General features: G+C 39.0%; 1 protein-coding gene across 3 annotated transcripts in view; it reads left to right on the forward strand.

The window, feature by feature from the left end:
- Positions 1-13,485, forward strand: part of Usp32 (Ubiquitin specific protease 32) — a 125,106-nt gene that overhangs the window by 9,826 nt on the left and 101,795 nt on the right. For all 3 annotated transcript variants that reach the window (XM_071695365.1, XM_071695366.1, XM_071695367.1), the window contains exons 2-4: positions 4,953-5,080; positions 6,491-6,596; positions 12,859-12,980. In XM_071695365.1, the coding sequence (XP_071551466.1) occupies positions 4,953-5,080; positions 6,491-6,596; positions 12,859-12,980 (356 nt within the window). The remainder of the gene's footprint in view (positions 1-4,952; positions 5,081-6,490; positions 6,597-12,858; positions 12,981-13,485) is intronic.

The following is a 13,485-nucleotide window of genomic DNA, read 5'->3' on the forward strand; positions in this document are numbered from 1 at the left end:
CACTTTATCATCAAACACATTCAACAAACCTTCAAAATACTCACTCCATCTCCTTCTCACATCACCACTACTTGTTATCACCTCCCCATTTGCGCCCTTCACTGAAGTTCCCATTTGCTCCCTTGTCTTACGCACTTTATTTACCTCCTTCCAGAACATCTTTTTATTCTCCCTAAAATTTAATGATACTCTCTCACCCCAACTCTCATTTGCCCTTTTTTTCACCTCTTGCACCTTTCTCTTGACCTCCTGTCTCTTTCTTTTATACGTCTCCCACTCAATTTCATTTTTTCCCTGTAAAAATCGTCCAAATGCCTCTCTCTTCTCTTTCACTAATACTCTTACTTCTTCATCCCACCACTCACTACCTTTTCTAATCAACCCACCTCCCACTCTTCTCATGCCACAAGCATCTTTTGCGCAATCCATCACTGATTCCCTAAATACATCCCATTCCTCCCCCACTCCCCTTACTTCCATTGTTCTCACCTTTTTCCATTCTGTACTCAGTCTCTCCTGGTACTTCCTCACACAAGTCTCCTTCCCAAGCTCACTTACTCTCACCACCCTCTTCATCCCAACATTCACTCTTTTTTTCTGAAAACCCATAAGTAAATTCTCGATTAATATGGGTAAAACTGAAAGTTGATGGAGAGAGATGGGTGATTATTGGTGCATATGCACCTGGGCATGAGAAGAAAGATCATGAGAGGCAAGTGTTTTGGGAGCAGCTGAATGAGTGTGTTAGTGGTTTTGATGCACGAGACCAGGTTATAGTGATGGGTGATGTGAATGCAAAGGTGAGTAATGTGGCAGTTGAGGGAATAATTGGTATACATGGGGTGTTCAGTGTTGTAAATGGAAATGGTGAAGAGCTTGTAGATTTATGTGCTGAAAAAGGACTGATGATTGGGAATACCTGGTTTAAAAAGCGAGATATACATAAGTATACTTATGTAAGTAGGAGAGATGGCCAGAGAGTGTTATTGGATTACGTGTTAATTGACAGGCATGCGAAAGAGAGACTTTTGGATGTTAATGTGCTGAGAGGTGCAACTGGAGGGATGTCTGATCATTATCTTGTGGAGGCTAAGGTGAAGATTTGTATATTATATTTATTTTCATATATATATATATATATATATATATATATATATATATATATATATATATATATATATGTTTTTATTTTTTTTTTTATTTGCTCTGTCACAACTTGGAGGTGTAAAGATGGAGTGGAAAAGATTTTGAGTGATCGGGGCCTGAGCATGCAGGAGGGTGAAAGGTGGGCAAGGAATAAAGTGAATTGGATCGATATGGTATACCGGGGTCAACGTGCTGTCAGTGGATTGAATCAGGGCATGTGAAGCGTCTGGGGTAAACCATGGAAAGTTGTGTGGGGCCTGGATGTGGAAAGGGAGCTGTGGTTTCAGGCATTATTGCATGACAGCTAGAGACTGAGTGTGAACAAATGGGGCCTTTGTTGTCTTTTCCTAGTGCTACCTCGCACACATGAGGGGGGAGGGGGATGTTATTCCATGTGTGGCGAGGTGGCGATGGGAGTGAATAAAGGCAGACAGTGTGAATTGTGTGCATGTGTATATATGTATGTGTCTGTGTGTGTATATATGTGTGTACATTGAGATGTATGGGTATGTATATTTGCGTGTGTGGACGTGTATTTATATACATGTGTATGGGGGTGGGTTTGGCCATTTCTTTCGTCTGTTTCCTTGCGCTATCTCGCAAACGCAGGAGACAGCGGCAAAAAAAAAGAATATAAAGATACATATACATATATACAGAAGAAGGAGTCACGCGGGGAGTGCTCATCCTCCTCGAAGGCTCAGAGTGGGGTGCCTAAATGTGTGTGGATGTAACCAAGATGTGAAAAAGGAGACATAGGTAGTATGTTTGAGGAAAGGAACCTGGATGTTTTGGCTCTGAGTGAAACGAAGCTCAAGGGTAAAGGGGAAGAGTGGTTTGGAAATGTCTGGGGAGTGAAGTCAGGGGTTAGTGAGAGGACAAGAGCAAGGGAAGGAGTAGCAATACTCCTGAAACAGGAGTTGTGGGAGTATGTGATAGAATGTAAGAAAGTAAATTCTCGATTAATATGGGTAAAATTGAAAGTTGATGGAGAGAGGTGGGTGATTATTGGTGCATATGCACCTGGGCATGAGAAGAAAGATCATGAGAGGCAAGTGTTTTGGGAGCAGCTAAATGAGTGTGTTAGCGGTTTTGATGCACGAGACCGGGTTATAGTGATGGGTGATTTGAATGCAAAGGTGAGTAATGTGGCAGTTGAGGGAATAATTGGTATGCATGGGGTGTTCAGTGTTGTAAATGGAAATGGTGAAGAGCTTGTAGATTTATGTGCTGAAAAAGGACTGATGATTGGGAATACCTGGTTTAAAAAGCGAGATATACATAAGTATACTTATGTAAGTAGGAGAGATGGCCAGAGAGCATTATTGGATTACGTGTTAATTGACAGGCGTGCGAAAGAGAGACTTTTGGATGTCAATGTGCTGAGAGGTGCAACTGGAGGGATGTCTGATCATTATCTTGTGGAGGCTAAGGTGAAGATTAGTATGGGTTTTCAGAAAAGAAGAGTTAATGTTGGGGTGAAGAAGGTGGTGAGAGTAAGTGAGCTTGGGAAGGAGACCTGTGTGAAGAAGTATCAGGAGAGACTGTGTACAGAATGGAAAAAGGTGAGAACAATGGAAGTAAGGGGAGTGGGGGAGGAATGGGATGTATTTAGGGAATCAGTGATGGATTGCGCAAAAGATGCTTGTGGCATGAGAAGAGTGGGAGGTGGGCTGTTTAGAAAGGGTAGTGAGTGGTGGGATGAAGAAGTAAGAGTATTAGTGAAAGAGAAGAGAGAGGCATTTGGACGATTTTTGCAGGGAAAAAATGCAATTGAGTGGGAGAAGTATAAAAGAAAGAGACAGGAGGTCAAGAGAAAGGTGCAAGAGGTGAAAAAAAGGGCAAATGAGAGTTGGGGTGAGAGACTATCAGTAAATTTTAGGGAGAATAAAAAGATGTTCTGGAAGGAGGTAAATAGGGTACGTAAGACAAGGGAGCAAATGGGAACTTCAGTGAAGGGCGTAAATGGGGAGGTGATAACAAGTAGTGGTGATGTGAGAAGGAGATGGAATGAGTATTTTGAAGGTTTGTTGAATGTGTCTGATGACAGAGTGGCAGATATAGGGTGTTTGGGTCGAGGTGGTGTGCAAAGTGAGAGGGTTAGGGAAAATGATTTGGTAAACAGAGAAGAGGTAGTAAAAGCTTTGCGGAAGATGAAAGCCGGCAAGGCAGCAGGTTTGGATGGTATTGCAGTGGAATTTATTAAAAAAGGGGGTGACTGTATTGTTGACTGGTTGGTAAGGTTATTTAATGTATGTATGACTCATGGTGAGGTGCCTGAGGATTGGCGGAATGCGTGCATAGTGCCATTGTACAAAGGCAAAGGGGATAAGAGTGAGTGCTCAAATTACAGAGGTATAAGTTTGTTGAGTATTCCTGGTAAATTATATGGGAGGGTATTGATTGAGAGGGTGAAGGCATGTACAGAGCATCAGATTGGGGAAGAGCAGTGTGGTTTCAGAAGTGGTAGAGGATGTGTGGATCAGGTGTTTGCTTTGAAGAATGTATGTGAGAAATACTTAGAAAAGCAAATGGATTTGTATGTAGCATTTATGGATCTGGAGAAGGCATATGATAGAGTTGATAGAGATGCTCTGTGGAAGGTATTAAGAATATATGGTGTGGGAGGCAAGTTGTTAGAAGCAGTGAAAAGTTTTTATCGAGGATGTAAGGCATGTGTACGTGTAGGAAGAGAGGAAAGTGATTGGTTCTCAGTGAATGTAGGTTTGCGGCAGGGGTGTGTGATGTCTCCATGGTTGTTTAATTTGTTTATGGATGGGGTTGTTAGGGAGGTAAATGCAAGAGTCTTGGAAGAGGGGCAAGTATGAAGTCTGTTGGGATGAAGAGTTGAAGTGAGTGTTGTTGTGCACTGATGATACAGCGTTAGTGGCGGTTATGTGAGAAATGCAGAAGTGGTGACGGAGTTGGTCAAGTGTTGAAGGAAAAATTGGTAATAATGGGGTTTTAGGTACAGTAGGACTGTGAAGAGTGTCAAGTTTAATGTCTGAAAGGCGATATTGGAACCTGGTAAGCGAGATACATAAGTATATTATGAATAGGAAAATGGCAGAGAGTGTAATTGGTTACGTGTTAATTGACAGGATGCGGGAGACTTTTGGATCTTGTGCGAGGATGGTCCAACTGGAGGATGCGACATTATCTTGGAGCTAAGGTGGGTTTGTAGGGTTGGATTATTAATATATTATGGAATTTTCTATGAATAATATGTGGAAGTAAAATTATCGAAAGCATAAATGTTTTATGTTTGAATGAATAGTGTTCCAACAAGTTGAGGTTGCGAAGGCATGGGTATGGAAAGAGTTTGTGATCAGGGGCCTGGATGCTGTGGAAATGAGATGTTGAGGACAATGTGATGTGAGGTGATTGATCGAGTAAGGTAACGGGGTAAGATGATGTGTGGATTAATCAAGAGCGTGGTTGACTTGAGAGAGTAAAATTGGTTTAAAATTGGTTTGGGCACATGGAGAAGAGTGAGGAAAGATTGACAGAGATTATTGTCGAGTGAGGAACAGAGAGGGAGACAATTGGAGGTGGAACAAATGGAGTTTGTAAAGATACATATATACATACATACACATACAAATGCTTATATACACCACATCAGCCAGAATGTAAATGAACAAAGGAACAACATGACACCTTGGTCCCAGCCCAAGCTTTTGAAGTTGAAGAATTCAAAATTTGTCATACAGTATATATAAGGTAATGTAAAGTAAGATATACTTCACAACCGTTAGTTGGTAAGGTTAATTAAAATATGAAAAAATATCTGAACTCATTTTCAGTCAGTGATGCAGAGTTCAATCGCCTGAAAGATGCCTACAAAAGAACTGCAACACTCAATGGTGCCATCACTAAGCAGGCTTTCATCAGGGAGGTTTTGGGAGAAGGAGTTCCTTTACAGCTGGCTGAGGTAAGAAATTAACCATATTTCATTTATTTTACACTTATAACATTTACTTACAATTACCTGGCAGCATGGTGTTCATTGTTGTTTGATGTAAGAGATTCATTTCAAATTAATCCAGCAAAATGATGCCTTCTACTATACCTCTAATGGTATACCAGCTATATAACTTAAGATATCTTGAGCCTGTATCATTAAATGCAGAATTATTGAATCTAAGAATACCCTGGAACATACCAAACATGATAGATAGAAATATATTAAAATCCATCCAGAAAGCTAGAACAAATTTTCAGTGTATGGCTAGGAGAAATAAGAAACAGGTATGTAAGAACTACAGAAACATTTGAAAAAAGACTTGACATGTGGTAGAAATCAGTAGATCAACCCAGAATCAACCACTTGAGGATTGACCATTGTTACCTCCTTTCCTCGAACAGCTAAGCTGTGGGACTCTTTTCCTCTTTTCTTTTTGCCCTCTTCCCATAACATTTCTGTCTGGACAAGCCCTGATTAAATTTTATATTCCTTTACTTTTTTCACCTGTGAAGGCATTGATTGGGGCATGTTTTGCAGAGCCATATCAGCCATTGTTGAAAAAGAAAATGGACTTGCTGATTATTAAAAGATGAATGTGTACATGTGTACAGATTGGAAAATGCCCCTTTTCTTCTGATACCTTTTGCCTCCTTTGTTGAATTTGGTTAAATCACCCAAAACTTTTATCATCCAATGTAAGTTATGTCAACCAGAATATTGATTACTCTTACTGTAAGCCACTGATATTCCCAGACTTTGTCTGCAAGTACTAACATCATAAGGGAAAAGTCACTTTTGATGAGGATGTAACATAATTAATGGACAAAAGAATAGTCATCAAGGAACTTCCTGGGTGAATTGTAGCTTTGAAGCTTTTGGAGCCTCATAAAAAGTGACCTAGAATAATAATTTGAGCCAACTCAGTTGCTGATGTACATGTTTTGACGTGCACTTTTTTTTTTTTCTCTGTATTGTTCTGCATTTCTCCTTATCACCTTAATGCTACATACATGCACCTTCATCCTGAATTAGATATCATATGGAAAAAACTTGGTTTTGTACAGAAACCTCTTGTTCTCACTCTCCTCATTGATGTCCTGAAAATGGATGAGCATTGGTTTTCTTTTGACCTTCTGAAGGGTCTGTAGTACTTGGACAAAAAGGGAGTTAGTGTTATCTTTCTGATGATGCATACCTTGTGTCTGATGGAATTTTTAATTCTGTTTATGGAAATGGCTAGGTAGCTCATTCTGGTAGACTTAAAACCATCATGAAAGTGAACTGCCATTTCTGACAGAGAAAATATCCTTTCCTTTCTCAAAACTGGTTTCCTTATTCACTGTAGTAGTATTTTACAATGTTGGTCTTTCATTCCAGCTTATATTTTTGGCTTGTGGAGGAACAGTAAAGGGCATTACATTTAAGGACCTCCTGTGCAGCCTGGTACTTTTGACACGTGGCAGTAAGGAAGAAAAGATCAAATGTGAGTTCCTTGTTTGTTGTTTGTTTGTCATACATTGTTTGAAAATGCAGTTTATTTACCTTTCATTATAGTTGTGGTGTAGTCCTCACAAAAACATAGGAAAACCTTACTGATGTATGAATATCTTCATTCATATCTTTCCTAGGTGTCTCACTCAGGTACATATAGTCAGTCATTATCTCCACATACATTATTCTCCCATGTCTATATTTCTTCAGTACTCTTATCTTCTACATCTTTCCATGATTCTGTATCTCATTTTGATATCTTCATGCTTCACGTACTCTCTTAGTTTTACCACTACTACTTTAAAAATCTTTCTTCGCTGATTGGACTTTACTAGGCACTGGAATAATATACATTCATCTTTGAGTAGTGTATAGAGGTGAAAGTTACACCAATCTTAATAACATATGTAGCCATAACAAGTAGGTATTTTCCCCATTTCATTGCTGTCTTAAAGTTAGAAACTGTCTTTTGATGCTCTGGTGCCTCTACTTCTTTTCTGTTGTCCTTTCTAAACTTACTTTGAATATTTTGAAAATATTCAGACTCTTGCAACCTCTCCGTTTCCATTCCATCTAATCATATTCTATGCTCATGTTGAATTTGAGAAACAACCTCCAGTTTACTTTTACTTTCATACCTAAAATTTTTTCTTCTCCCTGTAAGTGAGTCCCTTGAGTGATGACATCAAATGGATCACGTTGGGGTTAGATCTCTCTAAACTTGTTCCATTTTGGTGGAAATATCCATGTAGGAATCATACTGTTTTAAAATGTCTGTTTCACACACCTGCATATACCATATGTAGTTGATTAAAAACAGATGAAATATCCTTTGATACCCTTAGAAAAGGACCTGTGTATGGGAGGAATAGAGATGCATTCTCCACATCTTCCAAAGTCCCCCTTTTTTCATTCTTTTAATGAGAAAAAACTATGCACCAATTTTGCAGAGATGATTCACATATAGAGCCTTTGCACATGAAATGTGTATATTTCTGGCTTTAATTTCCTACTCATATCACGAAGTTTTACTCCGTATTGTCACTCAAAGGGTGTCTCACTTTTGTCATATTCCTAGTATTTGGTGTGCTTAACTAAGCCATGTTGTTTTCATTTTCTGTGCCTCCAGAACTGTCAGTATACTAGATATAGGATGGCAACAGACTCACTAATAGGCCATTTGGTGATCCCATATATTATTTTTGATAACAGTACGTTTTGGATCATTATGTTGCAAGAACATAATCCAGAAAGTGTAGTTTTAGTATTAGAAATGAAGTATTGAATTAATAAACAAAGATCAGAAAAGAAAGGTGAATGAATCTTTTAACTGGACCAGACTTCTCTATATAAGGAGTGTTTTTTTCTTTGACTGGCAATTTAGCTTTAACTTGAGTTTTTCTTTGGTGTCAAAAGCAAGCATGGGTAGTAGCTCATAGGCAGCTAGTGACCAGGGAGGTATATTACCAGTGCTACCTGCCTAGGTGTTGCGAAGGTTAGTGATGTCTTATAGTAAACCAGCACTTCAGCACTTGTCAAGTTGCACTTCATTGATCTAGGTAGCTGTCTTTTCTTTCTGCCTCATCCACATGTGGACTTTTGGCATACTGTCCACAAACATGCAGTCTCTCCTTGTCAGGTATAATACTTGATAACACTTAACTCATACAGCTCATTTTGTGTAACTCTAGATTTTTCTGCTGTGATACTTGACAACATTTAACTCACACAGCTCATTCTGTGTAACTAGATTTTCCTGCAGTGAGCACTATGTGCTAGCCCTTAACTTCGGTAAAATGTTAGGAGCAGTAGATAATATGTAGTAGGTAGCAACATTTAGGCAGGGGCATTAGGTAGAAACATTAAGTAGAAATAGTTTGTAGGAACATTAGGCCAGAGCATTAAGTAGAAGTATTCAGTAGGAACATTATGTAGGAGCCTTTGCAAACACTTTGCTAGGCTTGTCCTCTGCCATTGGCCTGTTAATGTTAAGGGACTAAAGGCTAAGAAGCTGCACTGGAGTTCACTACTTATGGAGACCCTATTGCTGTGGCCACCCCCATGAAGGCATTCCAGTTGGGAACAAATGTCAAAGATACAGAGAGATAGATAGATGCCAAAAGCAAGCAATTACATCAACTACATACTGACTAATAGTTATAAACAGTTGCAAGTAGCAGAGTAGCCTCGGGAACAGATGGACAGTGGCCTCACTTGCAGACAACGACAAGCTACATCTCCTGCATGATGCACTGAAACTAGAGGCTGCCATCTGTAGCCAAGTTCTGTAGATTATTCTTTCTGACTGCTTCATATGTAAAAAAAATTTCAGTCCACAGAAAAAGTCCATTCACATTTCTTGGCTTCAATGTGTTTGTTTATTAATTTGATGCTGCATCTTTTTATTACTGAAAAGGAGGCTTTGTTGGTGTCTTATGTGTGAAAAACGCTTATCCCTGCATTCCTCCAACCCCACCCCTTATCCCATGGCCCAGTCCTTGGCAAAATACCCTTCCCATCACAGCCCTCACCTACTTCTACATGGTCTTTTGTTTCATTTATTGGCAGTTCATAGAAGCACGTACAGCAAAAAACAGCATTAAATGAAGTTGATATATTGTAGCATACATACTGTACCCTCTTTCATCTGCTTTACAAATATAGGTTAGTACTTTAATAATGATCTAAAGAGTAATTGTTTTATGTTTGCTGAAAAGACATGGGGAGTTGATGCCCTTATCAAAATTATCAAACTAATTTTTGCAATACTTTTTGAGGTTTCCTACATTGTGAGTGGCACCAGGAACAAACAATGAATGTCCTCCAACAGTCATATTCACTCTCAATATGTCATGTACAAAGTGCCAAAACCAGAACCCCCCTATTCACATCCAATCCCCACAAAAGACTTCTTGCTGGTTACCATTGGGTGTTTCATATGCTGCATATATTTTTGTACAGGTTGAGCATCTCTAATCCGAAAATCCAATATCAGAAATGATCCAGAATCCGAAACTTTTTGAACTGCGACATAATATTACAAGTGGAAAATTCCACACATGACCTCACTTGCCTATGCTGGGCTCTGACACTTTGTTGGCGCCAGTTTGGTACAAACCATCGTCACCACCAGACCTATGTGCATTTTGTACTGTTTTTTGCTTAGTCTCTGCTCTGCATGAATATGTGTAAAAAAAATGATTGCTTATCAGTAGCATATAAATTCAGTCAGGAATGAAGGTGATGCTAAACAACTGCAGATTGTCCAAATGGCTGGTTGAGGTTGTGACACCTTAGCTTTCTGATGGTTCACAGTTACACAAACTTTGCTTCATATGCAAAATTTATTATTAAAGATATTGTATACATTACTTTCAAGCTCTGTGTATAAGTGTATATGAAACATAAATGTATTTTGTGTTTAGGCATGGATCCCATCCCCAAGATATCTCATCATCTATTATTCATCATGACATATATGGAAAACAGGATGGTATGGAAACAAACAGGTTAAAGCTGAGACATACCTCAGTGTTACAGTGCCTTGTCATGTAGTTGTCTAATTGGATCTCTTGTCCTGCTGTCTCCACCTGTTCACAGCGATCTCTGCTGCCTGATGTGACTAGCAGATGGACCCAGACCTTATTTTAATGTTGTTTTTAATCCTCTCCTCTGGGTAAGTTTTCACACTATCACTAAATGGTCGATGCCATGGCAACTACAGGCAAGTGACAAACTGTTTAGCGATAGTGTGAAAGCTTACCTGGAGGAAGGGATCAAGAACATTAACACTAGGTCTGGGTTCACCTGCTGGTCACATCAGGCAGTGGAGATCACTGTGAACGAGTGGAGGCAGTGGGAGAAGCGATCCAATCAGAGAGCAACATGCCAAGGCATCCAACCAGGTGACCATCACTTGTCAGGGAACATAGTCCCACCGAATGTTGGAATTAGTATCTCTTGAAGAAGACAGTTGAATGGTCAAAACATAGAGGTATGTCTCAGCTCTAATCCATTTGTTTCCATACCATCCTGTTTTCCACATATCTCATTATGTGTATGCAAATATCCCAAAATCTGAAAAAATCCAGAATGCCAAACACCTCTTGTCCAAGGCATTTCAGATAAGGGATACTCAACCTGTATTAGAATTCCCCAGTTTCTAATTTTACCATCACAAATGTGGATAGGAAGCCGTGGTTTTGATGTGTTACACATGGAAGCTAGAGAATGGACATGTGACCATTCTTCCTATGTTCCTGTTGCTAACTCACTCTCATGGGAAATGGTGATCAGGAAAAAAAAGATTTCATGAATTCTAGAAGAGATGAGAACGACATACCAAGAAATAAAATTCTCTGTATATTTTCCTTATGTCACCATACTTCATTGGCTTGAATTATTCACAGTGTGTTTTTGCTTACTTGGATATGCCTTTGCTATATTAGCCATTTCCATGGTCACAACTATGGTGATTTAAGAAAAATGTATCTTTAGTTAAGATGTTTGACTCTCTTGTTGTAGGTCTTGACAGTATAGTAGAAATGAAGTAGATATTCATTGGCATTTATTTTGAAAATAGTAATAGTTGACTGCAAGCTTGACAAGAAAATAATATTGGGTACTGGGGCATTGAAGGAAAGGAATAAGTAAGGAGTTCAGAATTGAGAGTAGCACAGGGACCCAAAATCTGTCCCAATCCCTGATCGTAGGTCAGGCTAGGGAAATGCACCTCACCTTCCCTAATGCTTACCATGTATAAATGAGACTAACCCTTTGTCTTCTGGAACATGATTAACAAAAATAAAACATGCATGGGTGAATCAGTGCAGGATGCTTGAAAGGTGTATTCAGAATATTTGAATGAATAAGTATTCTGCCTTCAACTTTGTTCATTGCTCAAGTGAAGCAGGTACTGTCCTACATTAGCTAAACAGAAGAAAGCAAAGTTAGCAGGTTGTATACAGCAGACACCAAGGGAAGCACAACCATCCTGACTTAGGAGTGCTGACCTAGTGTCTGGAACTGTCCCACACCTTCCTTGTTAGAAGTTCTGGCCTTACTCTCTTTCTCATTGATTAAGGCTGCTGAGTTAGTCTTTATGTCTCTCCACTATACACCTGTCATAATCTTTCAGTCCTCACATTTTCTTTTACCTACCTTTTTTATGTTGTGAATCATTAATTAAAGTTACTTTGGTAATGTAAGCACAGAGTGTGTAAAGAGCTAGCATGTAGGGGTAGTGGTCCTAGTGCTGATATATGGCTGTGAAACCCAAGCTTATATAGATCAGAATTAACAGAAAAAAAGAGTAGTAGAGGTAGGCAATGTGTATAGTGTGGTTAGACTTTAGAGAATGCTTAGGATAAAGATGTGAGAAGATTACTTGACATGAAGTCATCAGGAAGGCACATGGATGGGAAGTGTCTGAGGATAGTATATTCATTTATAACATATGATGGTCAGTCTTGTGATGGTTGTCTTTGTCACTTATGATATTGGTAATGGACTGCATTTTAAGGTATCTAAATTTGCAGATACTAGGTTGGGATGTAAATCTACAACTGAAATTGAACAGGTAGGGCTGTAGAACTTAATTCAAGGGAAATTATCTTAACTCCTTAAAAGTCATTGTTCTGTCCCCTTTTGAGTGTTGTTTTGTTTTGATCTCCCTACTTGAAAGAAGACATGGATAGAATGGAGAGAGTACATCGGCAAGCTACCAAGCTACATGGACTGAGAAACATATTCCATGAGAGCTATCTAAAAGAATGAAATCTATGTAGCATTAAAAAAAAGGTTAAGAGGTGTTCAGTATTATCATTGGCTTCAATAATCTCAATCTAACAAGATATTTAAAGAGGGATTCATCTTATTTCACTCATAGTAATGGTTACAGACGTGTGGGCAAACATTTTACCTTGAATACAGTAACACAGTAATCTTCATGCACAGAAATTACTTTACTTACCAGATTAGTTATTGTTGTTGATAACAAGCATGAGTTGCTTTGGAGTGTCATGAGATATATAGGACCATTTCTGATACCTCAGATAATATCCAACCAGGCTTTGGGGTCCCATGAAGCCAATATCTGATATTTACAGTGTTTGATGTAGTGAGGGATCTGTGAACTGTACTTGGAAGATAATATTAGCTGTTCAAGGGAAAACATTGAAAAATTAGAAATATAAAATGCCTTATAGTATATAGCATTCATTATACTTATTTGATTGTACCCTTGTACTTTTCAGTTATTTTTGGAGTATATGCCAATGAAAGTGGGACTCATGTTGTGCGAAGTGAAATGCTTCGGCAATTGCAAGCCACAGAGGGTGGCTACACACCAGAGATTCTGCACAAGTGTTTTGGTCAGGTGAGAAGTTGTTTTTGTAAACTTGGATTGAAATAAACATCTAAAACAATTTTTAGTCTATTTTCTTCATACTTGTTCACCATTTCCCATGTTAGTGTGGTAGAATTAGAATCTGATGAATATATGGCCTCATTAGCTCACATCCCCTGGCTGCCATGTATAATGTCCTGAAACCAAACCCCCTATCCATGATTAGGCAACTTTCCCCACAGATTTTTTCCTAGTTTCCCATAACCACTTCATATGACCTGGTTCAGACCATTCAGAGCTCATTGTCCCCCATAAAGCACATCTCTCCATTTAGCTCTATCCCTTGTATGCTTTGCACACTCTTGTATGTTTACACCCCAAGCCTTCATAGCATATATTTTTTTTTCTTATTATTATTATTATACTTTGTCGCTGTCTCCCGCGTTAGTGAGGTAGTGCAAGGAAACAGACAAAAGAATGGCCCAACCCACCCACATACACACGTATATACATGCACGTCCACACATGCACATAT

This window comes from Panulirus ornatus, chromosome 58, assembly GCF_036320965.1.
Source record: "Panulirus ornatus isolate Po-2019 chromosome 58, ASM3632096v1, whole genome shotgun sequence".
NCBI classification, from domain to species: domain Eukaryota; kingdom Metazoa; phylum Arthropoda; class Malacostraca; order Decapoda; family Palinuridae; genus Panulirus; species Panulirus ornatus.